The sequence below is a fragment of the Hydractinia symbiolongicarpus genome, chromosome 8 (genome assembly GCF_029227915.1).
Source record: "Hydractinia symbiolongicarpus strain clone_291-10 chromosome 8, HSymV2.1, whole genome shotgun sequence".
NCBI classification, from domain to species: Eukaryota; Metazoa; Cnidaria; class Hydrozoa; order Anthoathecata; family Hydractiniidae; genus Hydractinia; species Hydractinia symbiolongicarpus.
This window is the reverse complement of record NC_079882.1, coordinates 19,434,642-19,454,936: the sequence shown is the minus strand read 5'-3', so window position 1 is coordinate 19,454,936 and position 20,295 is coordinate 19,434,642. Positions and strand designations below refer to the sequence as shown.

The window sequence follows — 20,295 nt, the reverse complement described above, 5'->3', positions numbered from 1 at the left end:
ACATACCAGATCAGGTCCTGTGTCGCTCTTTAAGAATAATGCACTGGGTTCTTTCTTTTTCCTGTTACAGTTTACACTACCAACCCATTCACCACCATCTTCACTTACGTACTAATGAATAATTATGTTATGTTATATACATATTTTAGTGGTCTTCTTCACACCAGCTCGAAGGCAATGACTTTTCGTCACTCACATAAAAACAGTCCAATAAGCTTCAACTACAAAGTCCTTGTGTCATAAGGTTAGATTCTTACTATTTTACGCAGGCGAGAAGATGATATTAATAAAACAAACAAACAAACAAACAAACAAACAAACAAACAAACAAACAAACAAACAAACAAACAAACAAACAAACAAACAAACAAACAAACAAACAAACAAACAAACAAACAAACAAACAAACAAACAAACAAACAAACAAACAAACAAACAAACAAACAAACAAACAAACAAACAAACAAACAAACAAACAAACAAACAAACAAACAAACAAACAAACAAACAAACAAACAAACAAACAAACAAACAAACAAACAAACAAACAAACAAACAAACAAACAAACAAACAAACAAACAAACAAACAAACAAACAAACAAACAAACAAACAAACAAACAAACAAACAAACAAACAAACAAACAAACAAACAAACAAACAAACAAACAAACAAACAAACAAACAAACAAACAAACAAACAAACAAACAAACAAACAAACAAACAAACAAACAAACAAACAAACAAACAAACAAACAAACAAACAAACAAACAAACAAACAAACAAACAAACAAACAAACAAACAAACAAACAAACAAACAAACAAACAAACAAACAAACAAACAAACAAACAAACAAACAAACAAACAAACAAACAAACAAACAAACAAACAAACAAACAAACAAACAAACAAACAAACAAACAAACAAACAAACAAACAAACAAACAAACAAACAAACAAACAAACAAACAAACAAACAAACAAACAAACAAACAAACAAACAAACAAACAAACAAACAAACAAACAAACAAACAAACAAACAAACAAACAAACAAACAAACAAACAAACAAACAAACAAACAAACAAACAAACAAACAAACAAACAAACCTTTACTGAAACAGTGAAGTTATCCTCCTTTGGGTTGATCTCCAGTATATTTTCAGTGTTACCAGGAGTAACCAAATGAAACTTTGTCTGTTCTCGATCGTTCTAAAATTATGCCAATATCTATCTTGAAAAAGTTATAACGAATTTATATTTAAATGTCCTTCAGCTCTTATAACGTGTGATAAAAGATTTTATACCTTCAATTGTAGTTGGACATTTACAGGAAGAAAGCTAATTATTTGAACCACTGGCAAAAAATCCATAGTACGAATTGAAACTGACTTCTGATATTTTCGGTCTGACTTGACAGTTGATTGAACAACCTGAAACAGTGAACAAATTAACGTTTGTATATACAGTATTCAGTATTCATACGCAACGCGGTAATCTTCACGCGAGTAAGAAAACCATCCCTTTACTTTCTGGTTGCTTTGTAACAACTTATCATAACAAATTTGCAGATTTGTCAGATTGACAATCAACAATGACATTTATTCTGGTAAGACAGGGTTAGATGCTTTAATACTGAGTAAAAAAGGTATACCTACTAGGTAAATTCACAAATACAGAGTCATCTGTAAGTGATTTTGAAAACATTCCCATGGCAGTTTTAAAGAACATTTTAATCTAATTAAAACAGTCAACATACCTGTATATAGCACAATGCAATATCACTATCATACCTGCATATAGCAAACATCAGTATCCGCTTCACAACATCCTTTGATAACTTGATTTTTACAGTTAACATCGACTTGTTTAAACTTGAATCTTAAAAAAAAGCAGAAAAAACATAAGATGTCGTATTAAATATAAAATGATGACATATTTATCATAATTTAGTGATATTTTACGTACCTATCCATCCTAATGTCGCACGTTTCCACAAACGATTCACTTAATGGAAAACTCGTCTTCGCACCTTCCTCGACACTTACAATCAAGTTGTTAATATCTAGCATATTTCCTTGGTAAATTTCAATGGGCATTTTAAGGCTGTTTTTCACCTGCAAAAAAGTCACAATCGAAGCCGTAATTGCAAGTAAAAAAATACATATTATAGAAAGCAAAAAGTGGTACATCAGTCGCTTACCTGTAGTGTAGATCCAAACGTCACAATTCGAGATCCAGTCACAACTTTCACTTGCACCACCAGATGCAATAAATTTCCATCCTACAAAATAAACAACATAAAACACCTTCCTCGTGGAGAGTTGAAGTGACGTAGTGGTTTATTTGATATTTTATTCTTGGTTTAAACGAAGCTAACATACCTTGGTTGGGAACAGAGTATACACTTGATTACCAGCCTCTTTTAATGATATATTTCTAACAGTATCGAATCCATTTATCTAGATTGTGTTTTAATAAAAGTACACTTGTGCGTCGTAAAATAATATAAATCGAAATCATTTTTGACTATTTATTAGTTTGGAGAAGTAATAAGACCATTTTTAAATTTTTGCAAATAACTATTTTAGTAAATCAGACATCCAACATTTTTGCTTAAAGCATAAGAAGCGATATGTTGACACGAAGGTGCGAAAACATGATTGAAGAACTGTATTGTGAGCCCAAAGAGACCATTATTATGGGTACGTTTGTTAGAAAAATCCCGAACATTGACATTGGTAAGGATCTTCATCCCAAAGGGAAGGTGTGAAAAGTAAAGCAATTAGTGGAAAAATCAATTTGCAAAGATATTCGCGAAATGTTCAAAAAAGCAGAAAACGCAACAAAGAAAGCTTGTAAAGTGTGTTTGTTGAGGAGGTAGGAGAAAATCTTTTTAAAAAAATCACTTTGTTTTTAACTAATTTTATCGAATAATTCATTCCTTGTAATTTCGCAAAGATTTATTTTCTTGCAAAAATTTGCGAAACTAATCAAGTTAAGGTATTACATGACTTACGTCAACATCAATAAAATGATTTCGTGAACTTTCATCAACAAGCCACGGACTGCTGTCCACTACATCAACACCTGACAAATATATCGTTTAAATATTACAAATACATATTCCAAAAAAATGAAACATAAGCCTCATAACAATACACAAATCATGTCGCTATCACACGTATTTTTTTATTTATAATTAAACAACACAAGATACTTTGAAAATTTGACATTCTAACTTATTAAAAAAAATTCATATCCTAACCTAAAGATGTTGTAGATGGTGACGATGCAGATGTGTTGCGTTTCTTCAGTTTTTGCTTCCCTGGGGTAGCAGTAAGTGAAGTCTTTCGTAACGTTTGTTCAATCTCTTGCGATCGACGTCTTGGTTGAATTTTTAAATGCGATTCTTCAGTGGTGGAAGCCTGATTAACGAAATTTACTATATGTTAACGTATTAATATGCACATTTTACAATTAATGATCCAGCATTTTGGTGCAATTTTATAGTTATTCGATATTCTTGAATCAAATATTTACAGTTCAATTCGGTTTTTTCGAACACCGGTTTAGTCGATATCCCCGATTTGTTGAATTATTTCTTTGGACCGTTAAATTTACCTCCACAATTTACGAAACTTTTAGTTTGCTTAGCATTAGCTTGCTATCAGCGAATACAATTGTTCTATTCTATTCTATTCTCATTTCTTTACCTATATAGTTCTTAGTTCTTCCAGCCCTTTTATCAAAAATCTCAAATTTTCAAACTATTTTGTTGGTACCGTGAGAACAAAATCTGAGTTAAACTGTACATGCCATAAAATACAAAAAGTATCAGCTATACAAATAAAATCTACCTTGATAGAAGGATCCATTGATACAACAACTGGAATTCCAAGCTAAAATTGATAGCATAGCACATTCATTTATTCATTCGTTTATTCAGAGTCATATCGACTATGGTGTCTTATCTGCCTGTTTCTTGGTTTTCTTTCCTTACTTCGAGTTTATTTAGTATTTTTATAACACCTAGGTTAGTTTTTATAATGGTAAAGGTCACAGCAGAACAAATGAACAATATATTTAAACAAGTACAAAAAAAAACTCAGAAATCTTTCTACTAGCAAGCATCATCTGTTTTTATTCTTATATACCATAACACACGACACAAAAAGATGTAAACGACATATCTACCTGACTTGTAAAATGGAATGGTAAACGTAGCTCTGTTTTTACATTTTCCCGAAGTGATTCTATGGACCATGCCTGAAATGTGAATAACATTACAACTAACTAACCAACCAAACATCCAACAAACCAAAAAAAACATTGGTAGTCACATCGAAAACAAGCTATCACATCTCTTAATGATATATTTTTATATTTTACATATTTTGGAACTAAAACATAATTAAAAGTTGGAAGTAAATTGGTAAATCTAGTAACAGAACAATTATACAGAATAACAGGGTACTGTAATCCATAGCTCTCTGTCTCTACCAAACACAAAATCCTTCAGGTAGGATAATATGTACAAGATAGGACTAACCTGCGTGACATGATTTATAATTTCGACAGCTTTCTGTGTTACAGTTAGTTGCAAGACATCTTCAGAACTGACTATCAGAAAAAATGCTTTTGTGTTATTCTCACTAGTTGCTACTGAAGCATCAATCTCGTCCACATCGTCATATGAACTGTCAAAATAAGAAAAAACGAAATTTGACACAACTTAACCCCGTTTCACTGGAATTGTTTTCATTGAAAAGGTTGAAAAACGTATTGCACATTTAAACTCATTTCATCAGGTGATACGCAGAATTCAATTAAAAAATTGAAAAATTCATCGAAGGGGATATTTATTAAAAAAGGGGCCAGTTCCTTAAGATGGTACGTTACAAGGCTGTTTAGGTTAATAACGGTATTCATTTGAGTTTCACTGCATTAATCAAATACTAGCGTAATTATCGCTGGAATACCTTTCATCTTTTTGATCTTCTAAAATGTTGCTTGAAAAATCTATTTGCTTGCTTTCTCCATAAAACATCTAAAAATGAAATTATCGCAATCATTTGTGCAAGGACAATCAAATGATAGAGATTAATCACAATTAACATTTTTTTAAAACTAAAAATCCTTGGTTAATTCATTAACTCAATTCGTTCCCATTGTCACAATTGTTGTAAATAATCAAAAATGTGAACTAACGGGTACTAGATTGTCTTGTCGACCTGGCATTTAATGGCGCGTGGCCTTGTGGTTATGGAGTTCGCTTCGTAAACACAAGGTCCGTGGTTTGCTCCACAGCGCGGGCGTGTTTAGCAAGTGCGTTTACCACAGCTACTGGTCAACCCATGCCATGTGAGGGAAAATGGGTAGGTAATGCCTAAATGTATACATTCCAAACACAGGACCCACATTAATAACAGTGCTTCAAACACTGAAACAGCTGTATAAATATTCGGAATAATAATAAATAATAATTTAAATCAAAAAAGTTTTCCGTATTTCGGAAATATGTTTTCAGATTTTTTGCACTAATGAGAAAACTATATTGCGTACGATAACTGGTACTTACTCAATGTATAATAACAGCTGTTACACACAATATTAAATTGTACAAGTATTTGTTGGTTATTTGCTATTCGAATTTTGCTACGTGTTTGTTGCAGATGGCGGAAATTGTTTAAGGCACCTTGCTTCTTATTATGCTTTAAAAAAATGCTAATATAAGGGAGGAAGTTTTTAGGCAGGAGTACTAATTTAAATAAATCCACAATTTTTTATAGTTCTTTAACTTGAACTTCAAATTTACAGCAAAAAACCCTTGCGCAATTGGAATTTACATAGACAGTACCGTTCCAGGTAAAGAAATGACATGTAACTCACCCTAGCATTAAGTTCATAGGGTTGATACGAAGCTGCATTGACGTTAGGTTCAACCAATGGTTCCCAGGTTCCAAACAAATCATTAAAGTAATGTATCTCAGTTGTGAAATCAGCCTCGATTTTCATCTAGTAACAAGGTAATTATTTAACGCAAAAATTACTGAACAAAAGTAACGTGAAAAGTATGCTGCGTGCTATTTTAGAAACCCAATGGAACCTCCGTTAACCAGATAATTTAATTATTCAATATTAAACGAAAATTTCAATGCCTGTTCAGCAATTACTCAGATAATTCTTACCAATCCAGACCAGTCTACCAAGTTTGTTTTCGTCGAAATTTTTGTCATCAACAATGGATTAAACATTCCTTCTAAATCATTTCCAAGTATCAACTCTATCATAGAGAATGACAACACAGCCTGCAAAAAACAGTGCAACCTTTAAACAATGTTATCCAGGGGTGCCACAAAAACCTGACTAGAAAATAAATATTTTAAGTGATTATATACTCGTATTGTGGCAGATTTAAATGCACAATCAACACCTGCGTTTTCGCAAAGATGAGGAATAATGCATTTTGCACTCATGGGACTGACAAGTCTCCATAAAGTTTGCAGAAAAAATGATATTGTCATTGTAACCTTTACTCTTGATGTATTTGGGTTTATTATGTTAACAAAGTTGTAAGAAAATCATTTTCCGTGTTTTAAGTTCTAAAGATTACTGAAACGCAATTTTTCTGCATTTTTTAAAAAATGTGTTGTTTTTTTTCACTATGAGCACTGATAACGGACCAGGAACCACGTGTTTGCTCTTATCAATAAAAATATAAAGAACATAATACACATAAAAACATCAAGAATTAAAGCTGCGACCAAGATATCATGATTTTCTATACAAGCTTTTGGCGTTGTGCTATGTACCCTGTTTCATAACATGGAATTAATAAAGATATAGGCTGCCTTTTTTGTTGAAAATTATCTGCGTAAATTATCTAGTTGCACAGTCAAATGAAATAAAATATTTTTACACTGTATCCACAAAGTACAAAGAAAAACAATTCATATTCTGTATTGTGAGATGGAAAAGCAAATTAGCAAGCAGTGCAATAAACAGCTCATCTGCTACTAGGAATAAACTTTTCATTTTCCAGGTTTATATGCATATTCTTTATAAAATTTCCAGGAGAGACAATGAATTATTAACGGACAGTAAAAACGCATGCTCTTTATGTGTTACATTTGCAATTTGGAATTTGGTTAAAATAATTTTACCTTTTCTTTTTCAACTACATCTTTGGGAACAGATGGTAAATTTGTATCAACAGATGAAGCTAAAATGAAAATTTACTCGTTAATTTTTTTTTCTAATTGAATTTCCGCGCCCGAAGGCGTAGGAAATTCTTTAAAACCGTCGTTTTTTTCTTTCGGAGAATTTTTTGAGAAAAAATCGACCCTGGGATTTCACGTTCCTCTGAGAGGAGGATAGTATTGGTATAACTGACTAACTAACCCTGTCCCAAATGGTCAATTGCAACGTCACAGATTTAAACTTCGTACCCAAGCTCCCTAAGTACTGAGAAGACATCTAAATGACGTTTCAGGCCAAAATTGGTACTTGTTTTCGACAAAATTTGGCACAGTTAACAAAAAAGTATGCAGAACATAATGGTGACATTATAATTTTGATTTCTTGTTACCTAAATGTCATTTTAGGCAAAAATTGGTCCAAAAATTATAACTACTTTATTTCCAACAAAATTTGGCACAGTAAATAAATAAAGTATGCTGAACATGATGGTGACATCAAAATTTTGATTTTTGTCACCTAAATGCCATTTTAGGCCAAAATTGGTCCAAAAATTAAAACCACTTTATTTTCGACCAAATTTGGCACAGTTAACAAATAAAGTATGCTGAACATGATGATACAAAAGTTTAATTTTTTGCCACCTAAATGTCATTTCAGGCCAAAATTTTTTGTTAGCAATTTCTTTTAAAATGTGAGTTTATTATGACACGTTTCGTTTTGTTTGCGTTTGTTGTAAGATATAATGTCACTTGTGTGCTTTATCTTCAGAGCTTTATGCACCAAACCTCTTCAAATGTTTGGCACAATGACACAACGAATTAGCAGGCTGTCATCAAATATTTTGGTAGCGAGCGGAAATTCTTAGAGCCCCCAGGGCTTTTTGTTTTTACATTAAAATACTTTTAACGCAGGACACATTACCTTCTGTGTTTATTTTATCATTACTGAGAGGATGAGAAGTCCAATCAATAGAGGATGTGTGCTTCTTAGAGGCGTCTTCTGCTTCCTGCAGCAACTAGATTCAGAAGTCATACTGTTAGATAAAAGGATTGTAAAATATTTAAATTATTTTAGCTTTAATAATCTTTTTTACAGTAACCCCGAAAACTTGAACCATCGATTACTAGAACATACGCTAGGTTTTAGCAGTCCTGTGCTAATACGATAGCGATAACTCGAACTCCAAAGAAAAGAAATAGAAAAACCTGAGAAAAATAAATTGCTTGTTCAAAAGAAATGCAAATTTTCCTTTTCCGTTAAATTTAAAAGCACATCAGAACATATTTAAATCAATGAGTAAAAAGGGAAACTTTTGTTTCTGTTCGACTTTCGATGTAGAAAATAAAAGAAACAACTTAAGTCAAACTATCTTTCATTTTATGTCAAAATTCGAGTTATCAAATGCCCCTCAATAAATTTAACTATTTTTTTAGTCCCTTGTAGGTTCGAGTTTTCAGGAGCATACTGTTTTTTACAAAATTCCATTTTTCAGGATCATTAAATCATTGTCTATAATTCTCGTAATAAATTGCTTAATTGGTAACATAACAACCTAGCATGGCACATAGATCTTCTGATTTTAAGTGAAAACCTACAATTCAGAAACATCATAGTATACCTGAGTACCAGTCAAACTATCAGTGATTTTAATGATGGTCGTAAGAATACTCGGTGACAGTTTAAACTTCATTTCTTTGACTTTTAAAGATATGTCTTGTGTTTCAACATCTGGCATAAGAATTTTGCACGTAATGTGGCATGGCTGTAACAACTAAAGAACAGACGAACATAGATGAATTAAAATGCTTAGGTGCGCTGCTTTTGTTGTGGCTAGATCATCTGTAATATTCTGTAAAATTATTGGTATGCTAGTGTTTAATCCAAACTCGACGTATAAAAGACTCAACAATCAATCTCTTATGCACAAAGAATTGTCACATGTAATAAGTGAGAGAGATCTATTTATCAAAGAGATCTATTTATCACAGAGATCTATTTATCAGAGAGATGACAGGTTAACAACCCATACACACCATGACCAAATTATGCACATTTAAATGAGAATATTGCCTTGATAGACGAAAGTAGTGGACAGAAACAAATGCAGCAAGAAGTAGACACGCCAATTAAAGGTAAATGCATGGCTGCACATCTCAGTTAATATAAGAAGCCCAGCAAAGGGATGAAATTAGAAACATTATCCTTACCGGTCTGGCAGTACTACGAAGTACAGGGTATTCCCCATACAACATTTCCAAAAGACAATCAGGAATGTCAATTTTTGTAGATACTTGACCAGCTTCGTAATTTACATAAAGTTGTACCTGAAATAATTTTACAAAATATCACATTATTGGGTAAATTAAAATGCCCAGGGGCGGTGCCTTTTGTTGTGGCTAAATCTTCTATAAAACTCTGTAAAATTATTGGTATACTCACAAGTCCAACTATTGCAGGAGTGTTTGTTTTGTTTGGATTCTGCAGCAAGATCACTTCGCCATTATCCAGTTGGCATTTCACTGTAAGTTTTGTGTTATTGGATTTTGGCTCCACTTCGTTATGGGAATCGCCTTCTTTTTGCCGGGACTTCTCAACATGTGATTCATTTTTCTGATCAGATGCATCTCCAGCAAATGTATTAGATAGATACTTTATAAGGTCTTTCACGAATTCCAAATTTATAAATGTGCGTGCATTTGCAATATTTAATGCCACTAAAATCAAAAAACAATAATAACAGCTCTTGTATACAACATATGATTTATAAGCTAGAAGAATAGAGATATGTTAAGAATAAGCCCGTCACAGTACTATTTTTAGTACCAGATTTCCCTTAAATTAGTATCTAAACATTTTTTATATGTTCATGTGTCTTTGAAAGTATTAACATTACATATCTTTTAGCTCATAAAAGGCACTTTTAAATTGACTTACGTCAGTACTTACTCCGCTGTTTTATTCATTATTTCTACCTTTATTAGACTTGTCCTACTTTGCAAAAGTATATTAAACAAAACCTAAAGTAAGTCAAACCCAAGCTTACATGGAAGTTGACAATAAATTGTGCATAAAAAATATTACCAATTTGTTCTCCACTCTTGGATGTGTATTTCAATGTAACATGATTGTTCTCAGCACCTTTTTTTACAAAAGACTTGGAAGTAGACATAACTGGTACCGCACAAACATCTTGCTCCACACACTTTTCAAGTATTCTAAGTCGTAAAATACAGGAAATAGGTTTTAGTTTGTTAACCTTTGAAGTCAAGTAGTCAAATAGACAAGATCTGAAATACATATTGACATATCTACTGTACTTAAATGCTATGAATAATTTTTACATGCATGACATGTTGATTTATCAGGGGTTACAAAAATGTACAGTGAATAGGTTGTACCTTTTAAATGATGCTTTTGAAAAGGGTCTTTGATCGTCTCCAGTTAGATGGAAAATGTTAAGATCCAATTCTAACGAGTCATTTTTTGTTACGATTTCAATTGTTGTGCTTGTAGCAGAAAGTTGACAGATGTTAACACTCTCAGGTGTCTCACAATCCTAAGAAAGTAAAACGCGTGTAGAGTTAGAGAAGTTTTTACCTGTCACAATATGAAACAATACTCAGCGCCAATCTAAACAGTCATGAAGTTTATTTTGTCATCAGCTGTTTAATACTTAGTACACTGAAAAGGAATAAGACCATGGAAACATTACAAAATTCCGAAAAAAAATTATTTTTTCAAACAAAGGTTGTCGGAAAATGTTCTAAACTTTTTTCACTTAGAAAATCTTTATTAGCCAAAACTTTTAATAATGTCTCTTCTGAAAATCCCCAATTTTTATTTCATTTTTCATAAAAAACTATCTTAATAGTACATCATAAAATGCCTTTCTCAGGTTTAAGATTCAAGATTAGTGTGGACTAAGGTTTGTAGTAACAGATGATATTGTATACTCCCATCTTTGATATTTTCTAAAATATTGCAAGTACTCTGTTCAAATTGTACAGTGTTATAATGCAGAGAATTTTTATTTTGTGTACCTGAAATAAGAGACAACTAGATAAATTCAACTCCATCAGCTTGCAATGAATTGATATATGTATAGTAGAACTCTTATCATTTATGACAGCAGTATCTTCATTGATACCATGATCGGTTTGATCAACTTGTGCTTTTAATTGTGCACTTGATGTATTTTCGCTGTTAACATCTTTATGTACATCAATCTTTGTTGTCATCGCAACTGCTGCTGCGTTTGTTATTGCTGTTGTTGTTGTTGTTGTTGCTACTGTTTTGTCTTTGTCAACACTTAGAACAACTTCTGAAATGGTGTAAAACAAACAGACATCTGAGGCATCTCAACATATTTTATTGCCAACAGGTATATTATCCTAAAAATTGTTCTAATTCTGAGGGACTTCCCTTATGCTCGACAAGGGAGAATACAGCAGTATTACAGAGTACTTGTCAAAGCAAAAATTTATTTCTAAAATGTAATTTACCAGCTTCTCCTAAGTTTAGCTGAACTATGGTCATCAAGAGCTGGATATCAGTATCAGATAACAAAACCTAAAACATTAAAAAAAGTTAAACTTCTCATCCTGCAAGATTATCTTTACTATAAATATAAAAAAATATACTATAAATCTATTGTAGCTAAAAAAGCATTATAAGACTTACTATTACAGGAAGAACATCAACATCTACGCTTATATCATTCATGTCAGGATTCAATGGTCTGTAGATATTTAAACCCATTGAAAGTTCTTTGGTTATTCTTTTTTCTTTCTGGTTGCTTAAGTTCATTCTAAGAAAGTGAGATTGACATTGTTGATACCTCAGCACAAGAATATAAAATAACAAAATAACCCTCGCTCACATACATCATAAGTTTTACTGATGACAGTGTTGCTTTCACATGATCAGTTTTTGAATATTTTGTTTTTTCATCTCCATCTGTACCACTCATTTCTGACGATTCCTCTGTTTCTATAGAGTTGGTTATAATGCACTTTCCTAAGTCAGCCAACAGATACGTTTCGGATGTTGACAACTTTGGAAATGTCACAAGAGGAGCTGTGATGTCAATATCAAGGTGTAGCAAAAGAACTTTTGGGTCACTCTTTGGCACTGTATGCTAATGAGAAATACATAAATATAAACAATATATCAACTCAAAGCTATAGCGCATGATAAAAAAATCTGGAACTATCTAAGTTTGAACTTTATGAAGATATGGAAAACAACCCAGTTAAAAAAAGCAGCAAGATTATATATTTTTAACATAAACTAATTAGGTAGAATTTTTTTTAATTATGTCATATCAACATGCGAATGATTACAATGTTAGCAACAAGGTAAAATCTCCAAGTATATAATGTTTTAATTTAGAAAAGGGATATTATTTAATCTCCTCTACATTGACTTACAAACGAATGACAAACGAATCACTTTATATTTACAAAAAAAACTAAGGTAATTCAATCTACCTCTTCACTGGTGTCCTGGATATTCTTTTTCGTACCATCATTGAATAAATTTAAAAATGGATTGATGCAATTCTAAGACAAAAACAAGAAGAATTATGTTTGTCTTAAGCCATCAATACAAGTTTTGAATTTAGGTGAAAAAATGAATTTGGACCTAGCACACCACAAAATTTTTTAGAACCTAACAAGTCAGACTTTGGTGTAAATAACTTGGATTCCTCTTACAATTTTGTATGCACAATTTCAAAATTTTCAATCGATAAGATATTAGGTCGATACCAGTACATCTTATGAAAACACAGATGTCACAAAGTTCAGCACAAAAGTAAAACAGCTATGACTTACCATGATCTCCACAATGAATTTATAAAGAAAAACAATTTTAATTCTTCCCACACGTAACCATATATAAGCAACTTGCTCTGTAACGCTTTCTTGCATAGCAGATGTGCTGTGTTCTTTTAGTGAAAACTAAATGTGAAAAAAAAACTGTTAGTTTTCATTTAAATCTCCATCTGAAGATACCACATTAAGTAAGCAGAATAAGAGAAAAATCACCTCCAACGACAGCAAATCCTGATCCTCCAAAACAATAATCTGAAAAAAGAATTGAACACAAGTCATTTTAACATTACACTGAAATCTTCTACACAGTAAGGTTTAATTTTAAGCTTTATATTTTAGGTAATAATATTACATTTTTATTACAAATATATACTTATATTATAATTAAAACTTAACATTAAATTTAAATTTTATACTTGCATACTTACAGTTTTCTTTATGTAGGCCATTCCTAACAAAATATAATTTCTGTAATGTGTGTTGCAAAAACGACATTACTTAAATTAAGTTATATATTTTTATATGCAACATTTGCCATACCTTTGGATACAGCACGTTCTGTCTCATGTCTTCAATGTATAAATTTTTCAGCCTGAAGAGAAACAACAACAATACACAATGGAAAGAGGACAGTGCTTCAACATACAAACTAATTTCTGATTTTAAGTTGACAATATCTGATCTTACACAAAAAGAAAAAGGAAAGTGAAAGACATTCACATTGACAAGTATACTCCTAATCGACCACAATTCAAACACAAATTTTCTTCTTCTCCCCTCCGAAAATATCTTAATTTTAGTAGCATTACAAAGAAATATGGGGCAATTCTTTTAATTTTATTGCGATATCGGCTTTATGACACTCCTTCAACATCACTTCAGTTGGTTTTACATCAGAATTTTACTTCAGCCAAAGTAAAGTGAATAAACAACAGTTTTTTGTAGAGATGATTTGAACTGTTTGCATACAGCCAAAGTAAAACAAAAGGCTGCTTTCGATTAAACATTAAGACATTGGTGCTTAATATGTTCAATTTTCATTACAATAAAGATGGCGGCATTTCTGATTTTTTATTTATCAGCACCAAATTGTTAGTCTAGGAAAAAAAATTGGTGCACATACAGATCATACAGTCAAAAACACCTCAATAAAAAGCAAATTGTACTTTAGCTTGAAATTAAATTTCACTTCCACAATATAATGTTCATGTAGACGCCATCTTTAAAATTCCTCACCTTGCTTTTACCCCTACATTGTTTCCTTTTAAATCTGCTAATAATGTTAGTCCTAGAAATGTAAAATAAAGGCACTGACGTAATTTCTGTTTACTATAACCCTTAAAATTAGTTTAGATGGATTTATAGTGCTTGTAATTCATAATGATGTCTGTCAGTAACTAATGTCAGTGAAAAAGGAGAATATTACAAAAAATTGTCAGGTACCAAAAATTAAATGTAAAATCATAAAATAGTATTTTTGCTACTAAAAAAAAAGATTTAGGATTTAACCATAAGCATGCAATACTAAAGCATACACTCACCATCAACTTTGGACTTTGCAATTTCTCTCTTTTGCATCAACCAAAAGATAGTTAAACTGGTTAGTTTGCAATGTATGTTCAGTTCTGATGTTTCTATGGTGAAAAAGAATAAATTTATTAATCAAAAAAGTAACACAAAAACTTACTGGAAGTATTACGTTCAATTTATCGAAAATTTAAAATCCAGATCCCTATTAAAGAGCACACTATTTTTTCACTCCTCCATTTGAATAAGTTTGCGTCAAAGAAAGTTTGACTATTTCCGTCAGCTAACAAACTCATAAAAGGTTCCTCATCACGAAATTTTTCACCTCATCTGAGAGGTTGACAAACGCATCAGAAACTAAATATGTAGTGAGTAGGAAGTACAGTTTTGACTTAGTGTTATGTTTTGGTCTTAGGGTTGCCTTAAACGAGAATGGATACTGGCACTTACAGTTCTGTTTTTATTAACTGACTGGTAGCCTTATGGTAGAGCGTTCGCTTCCAGTGCAGAAGGTCTTGGGTTCAAACCTTGGCCGAGTCATGCCAGAGACTATAAAAGTGTGAATCTATCCTTTCTGGTTAGTGCTCAGCATGAGAATAGGATTGATATCTTAGGCGGTTGTGTAGTTGAGCGATTGCTGTGTTTGCAAGACTTTCGTAGCCCAAATTGGAGCTTTAAATGAACTAGGACCCCCTTTGCAGAACCTTCGTTATTAGACGTCTTAAAAGGAACTGAAGAGGCTATCCTGGGTAAATAATTTTAATAATAATTCAATAATAATAATAATAATAATAATATAGAAATAAAAAACGTCCAATCTGCTGTATAAAGCAAGCAGTAGGATACCTTGTTTAATTTCTTCTTCTACTAGTAATTCTTCTTCATTTTTCGGTTCTGGTACTGTTGATACTACTTTCACTTCTTCCTTCTCGTTGAACAACATGTTTACACTATCAAAACAATACAGAACAATTAAAATTATTAAACTAATTAATTATAAATAAAAAATTAATTATGAAAAAAAGAAACACAACAAGACCTTGTTAAAATGTTGGTGACATAAGCAACTGAGCTTGCTATGGATTCATCATCAGCATTTATATTAACTTTGTCCAATTCAAATGTAATATTTTGAGAATTAGATAAAACATCCTAGAGTAAGGAAAAAACAGCTGCTGTAAAATCAAATTTATCACCCGAAACTTAAGAATGGAAACAGGAATGGTACAACATTTATCGTACAAAGTTTAGTATATATAAAGAAATATTTGTAAACTATTTTTTTGAACGACTATAACTTTTTTTTGTTTGAAAGTAAAAGATGTTTAATTACAACATTCTAAAAAATGATTTTTTTACTTGAGAAGTTAGGGGGAGGGGGGGGGGCGGAGTGGCGAGGGATACTAAAAATCCTCTCAATAACACACATTCAAATATCACACCGCCATTTTCATGCAAATATACTGGCTAGCACAATAGCATTGTATCACTATTGACAGGTTATAAACATGATAATATAGCATTGAACACACGGAACATAGCATGTGGTACTGCAAACAATGTTAGTTGTAATGAAAGAAATATAGTACCCTGATATCCTCATCATGAACAACAAGCTTATTTAGTTAATTAGGTGACAATTATTGTCAAAAAAGGTCATTGTTCATAATAATAAGTTGCAGAAATAGTGGCTGTAGTATAATGTTTGTTATTTTCTAGCAACATGCTTACTCACATCTGGTGCAGAAGGCCTGTTGCCAAGACTGAATTGTAATGAGAAATTTGCGCTATAACCTGTGTTTTTAAACCTACAAGTTAAACCTTACCAACCATATACAGGCCCAAAAATGCTAAAACAAATCCTCTGCCACATTAATGCAATGCATGCGGATTGCATTATTGTGGCATTGGATTAATGTGGCTCATTGCGTGATTGGTCATTTAAATCAAGAGTCCAATGTTGAATCCTTAGTCCAATCAGGGTGGCCACTCTTTTATAGAAAGTAAATTCCTGGAGTTTTTTTAGACTTTCAGAAGTAAACTAGTATGACAAAATAGGATTTTCCAGAAGAAAAAAAACCAGCTTCCCAATGCCGCGAACACAATACCTGAACCTTATTTGGGCCCCCTTCTCCTTCTCCTTTTAATTTTTTTGTAAATAACTGCTAAATCATAAAGTTTAACAGGTAATTAGTTTTAGTTAGCTTTAGGACAGTCAAAAAATGTGTTGTCACGTCTGTTGTCAAAGTGACTTACCGGTTAACAGGTTGTCAGAAAATAAAATAAAAGAAAAAAATTTTCTTCTTCAAATATTTTTTCAACAGTTAACATAATTTCAGCATTTTTATGATTTTATTTAATAATTGTACACATCCAAATCCACTGCAAGACATTATCCCAATTGCCCTCCCATTTGATTTATTTATTTTGTGCCAAGAGCACACAAAGCAACCATGTACAATACCGGTGCATGTTTCCATGCAGTACCAATTTTCAATTTAAATATAATTCCTATTTTCTTATTCTTTTTAACGACAACCTCAGTAAAATTTTTGTTTTAAAAATGTCATGCATGTTTTTGTTCTCTTTACGTTTCTCTTTAGTGGAAGACTGATGCCTAAAAGCTTGTGGTAAGAATTTGTAATTATCATTGTTCACTGTTATACAACTTTGAGCCAAAAATGTGAGATGTCAGATTAGTGTAACTTAGATGTCACCTTCATGTTCAGCATGCTATTTTGTGCAATTTATCAAAAATGAAGCAGCTTGGGTGAACGGTAATTTAATTTTGGGATATTTTCATGGAAATTTTGCCCAACATTATTTAAAAGGGAGAATTGGTTGGCTAACTATAAACGCTTTTTTAATTCACTATGCAATTTTTTCTTGAAAAAGAACCATTTCAATATGCAATTTTTTGTTGGTGAAACCGTTTAAAAAAATCAGAGAGGATCTGGAAATGGGTTAAGCCTGTGATGATTTCAACTATCCATAAATTTAAAACAAACTTACACTGGAGTAGGAAATTGATGCAAGCTTTTTCCCATCAACTGATGAAAATAAAGTGAGTGGTTCATCGTTTACACCTGGTTAAAAGAAAAGTGTAGAATGATATAATATAATGCAATACCTGTCTAGAAATAAAATAGTTGCTGCGTAAGTAATCAACAAACCTTCCTGAGAGTGATCACTTAGTGTGAGAGCCCCTAATGAGACATCAACTGACAGCAATGTTGAATTCTGTTTAAGTTTAGTGTTTAAACTTTCAACCATTAAATCCAAGAATAAATATTCTTTCTTATTAGGTGTTGTTGATAAAGCTTGTAAGCCCATCTAAACATAAATAAAAAGCACAAAAAAGATGTAAAAAACACCATTTAATGAAAATTTTTATTCTTGTGGCAATACAAGCGTTCGTACCTGCCCAATACATACAAAAACACTTGTCACTTGTTTAACAGCCTCATCTTCAGGAGTACTAGTGGTCACTACAGTTGTATTGGCCAGTGTGTCTGTTAAAACATAAAAATTAAAAATTAGACAGATTTAATAAAGAAAATCTAGGTTACAATTATGTGCATGCAGCCAATTTTAACTAAAACAGCAATCAACCAACCTTTTTTTAGTGCATTCATATCTTCAAAAATTCCTTGCAACAATTTTACTGCGTCTTTTATGTCCTGCTGGTGCAAACGTGTCTAGAAGTCAACAAAATACCCATTGCCACTATTCAAACAAAATTATTTAAAAGGGCTACAAAACGAGCTGTTATTTTTTAACTTTAGTGACTTACACGAAATTCAAGCTTATGGCGGAAGGAAAGTTTATGAGCAAGGAGAACAAAAACAATATCTTAAATAATCTTTGCAGATATCATATTGACACCCAAATAAAACCAGAAATGACAGAAAAGTACCTTACAAATATTTTACATTAATAATTTATTTTTTATAAGCGTTTACATTGCTTTTGATCAAGTTTTTAACATTTGAAATTTTTACCTAGCTAGCTATTTTCTTCTAAATTCTGCACAAAAACGTACCAAATAATTGCATATAAAGTCGGTTGAAACAACAACAATCTTTTTAGAGGTATTATTACCTTCTTAAGACAATTAAGGATAGTATTTTTAACGAATCAGGTTCTCATGTTGTCCTTGCTTCCTCACCAAAAAAACTTAATTTATTGTTATGTATTATATGCTGCAGTTCGCCGAAAGACACATCTCTATAATAATACGCTAAGTGTGTCTGTCTGTGACAGGCAAAGTGGATGTCTTCATTTTCCTTTGATGTTGCCGAAAAATTCATGTCTATGTTAAATTTTCAGACGTTACGACGCAACGAAAATAACACTACTTTAACATCAATATCCTATATTAAATTAATGAAGCCATTACCGTGGACCTAAAACTTTGAGGCCAAAAAACTTGGAAACCGGGTGGTGACGTTAATGATTTTTCACCACGTGGGTAGCTAGGGACCACCTGGAACCAATTTGGGTAGGTTTCCCAAATCTAAGTCCCCAAATACGTTTCAGAATGGATGGGTTAATGACGTCATCAAAAAACCCTTAAACCCCAATATATCTGCATCCGTTTGTTAAAAGTACACGATCCTATACATTTTTTTCCGCAAAACATCTACAACAACTTTCTTTTTATTGACCTTTTGCCTTAGTGGATTTCTCCACAGGTTTTATCGATTAGTACTAAAAAGATATATGCATAATGTGTACATTCTTGCCTTCAAATGTGTAGCAAATCATAAAAAGGTAATTATTTGTTAACAGGTTGTCTATATTGTTGCAATAAAGTGGGTATTTTCTTATACCTTGACCTTCTGAGTGGTCTGGTTATTATATAATTATATTCAGAATGTGCAAGGATAGGGATCTTACTTACTCGTTTTGTAGACCTCTAAACATATAACTCAGGCTAGCTTCTTTAAAACTCACCATTAACATTGGTAATTTACAATTTACATCAAATGTTGGAGTGACATTATTCAGACTTCTTCTAAGAGTAACCTCCAGAGTGACAGGTAAAATGACTTCCTTTTCATGATCACCATTTATCGTACTAAATGTTTAATTTAGCTATTGGTTGAAATAGCAAATGTAAATTAATTTGCATTTAACTGTATACCGCAACAGTGCTCAACATGTTAAAAAAGGTAGCAAATCATCAATTTATTCATAAAATAAGAGAGTTTACAATATACCTTAGGTATATTGAAAAAAAAGAGTGATTTTCAAATCCATAACACTTCTTCTGATTTATCAAAACAGATAATAGTCAAGAATCAAGTACTTATTTTTTAATTATTAGCTTTTACAATGTTTTGGTAAAGATAACAGTATACTCACCTCAGTTTCAGTTGTTCCAAATCAAGTTTTAACTGATCACATACAATTTTATCCTGCATAATTGGCGTGCTATGAATTTCACAATGTCCAAGGTCAAGCACAAAACAATGGTTAGAGGACTTTGAAAATGGGAGAACAATATCTGGAGCATCTATTGATACATCTAATTTCAATTTGAAGAATTCATTTGTGATAGCCTAAACATGAATTACGATTACTTTGGAGCAGCGTTCAAATTAAGCGTTTGCGGTGTACAAACTGTTTTTTTGAAAGTTGCGAATCAAATTATTAAACTATCAGTAAAAATTGCAAACTCACAAACAATTTCAAATAAGAAAATTTCTTGTTAGTGTGTTTTGTG

The 20,295-nt window shown here is 31.9% G+C and overlaps 1 protein-coding gene across 2 annotated transcripts in view; it reads right to left on the bottom strand.

Moving 5' to 3' along the window:
- Positions 1 to 20,295, bottom strand: part of LOC130655437 (intermembrane lipid transfer protein VPS13A-like) — a 54,605-nt gene that overhangs the window by 10,227 nt on the left and 24,083 nt on the right. For both annotated transcript variants that reach the window (XM_057458193.1, XM_057458194.1), the window contains 40 exons: positions 19,935 to 20,131; positions 19,524 to 19,647; positions 18,184 to 18,265; positions 17,988 to 18,079; positions 17,741 to 17,900; positions 17,580 to 17,653; positions 15,607 to 15,719; positions 15,414 to 15,517; positions 14,582 to 14,674; positions 14,277 to 14,328; positions 13,581 to 13,632; positions 13,254 to 13,292; positions 13,041 to 13,166; positions 12,696 to 12,767; positions 12,090 to 12,343; positions 11,887 to 12,013; positions 11,709 to 11,775; positions 11,247 to 11,527; positions 10,605 to 10,762; positions 10,288 to 10,421; positions 9,646 to 9,920; positions 9,414 to 9,530; positions 8,825 to 8,977; positions 8,128 to 8,221; positions 7,170 to 7,228; positions 6,195 to 6,314; positions 5,896 to 6,021; positions 4,986 to 5,053; positions 4,556 to 4,703; positions 4,201 to 4,272; positions 3,864 to 3,905; positions 3,272 to 3,431; positions 3,023 to 3,093; positions 2,388 to 2,465; positions 2,207 to 2,287; positions 1,972 to 2,120; positions 1,797 to 1,884; positions 1,311 to 1,436; positions 1,114 to 1,215; positions 7 to 111 (listed from right to left, as the gene is read on the bottom strand). In XM_057458193.1, coding sequence (XP_057314176.1) covers positions 7 to 111; positions 1,114 to 1,215; positions 1,311 to 1,436; positions 1,797 to 1,884; positions 1,972 to 2,120; positions 2,207 to 2,287; positions 2,388 to 2,465; positions 3,023 to 3,093; positions 3,272 to 3,431; positions 3,864 to 3,905; positions 4,201 to 4,272; positions 4,556 to 4,703; positions 4,986 to 5,053; positions 5,896 to 6,021; positions 6,195 to 6,314; positions 7,170 to 7,228; positions 8,128 to 8,221; positions 8,825 to 8,977; positions 9,414 to 9,530; positions 9,646 to 9,920; positions 10,288 to 10,421; positions 10,605 to 10,762; positions 11,247 to 11,527; positions 11,709 to 11,775; positions 11,887 to 12,013; positions 12,090 to 12,343; positions 12,696 to 12,767; positions 13,041 to 13,166; positions 13,254 to 13,292; positions 13,581 to 13,632; positions 14,277 to 14,328; positions 14,582 to 14,674; positions 15,414 to 15,517; positions 15,607 to 15,719; positions 17,580 to 17,653; positions 17,741 to 17,900; positions 17,988 to 18,079; positions 18,184 to 18,265; positions 19,524 to 19,647; positions 19,935 to 20,131 — 4,635 coding nt within the window. The remainder of the gene's footprint in view (positions 1 to 6; positions 112 to 1,113; positions 1,216 to 1,310; positions 1,437 to 1,796; positions 1,885 to 1,971; positions 2,121 to 2,206; positions 2,288 to 2,387; positions 2,466 to 3,022; positions 3,094 to 3,271; positions 3,432 to 3,863; positions 3,906 to 4,200; positions 4,273 to 4,555; positions 4,704 to 4,985; positions 5,054 to 5,895; positions 6,022 to 6,194; positions 6,315 to 7,169; positions 7,229 to 8,127; positions 8,222 to 8,824; positions 8,978 to 9,413; positions 9,531 to 9,645; positions 9,921 to 10,287; positions 10,422 to 10,604; positions 10,763 to 11,246; positions 11,528 to 11,708; positions 11,776 to 11,886; positions 12,014 to 12,089; positions 12,344 to 12,695; positions 12,768 to 13,040; positions 13,167 to 13,253; positions 13,293 to 13,580; positions 13,633 to 14,276; positions 14,329 to 14,581; positions 14,675 to 15,413; positions 15,518 to 15,606; positions 15,720 to 17,579; positions 17,654 to 17,740; positions 17,901 to 17,987; positions 18,080 to 18,183; positions 18,266 to 19,523; positions 19,648 to 19,934; positions 20,132 to 20,295) is intronic.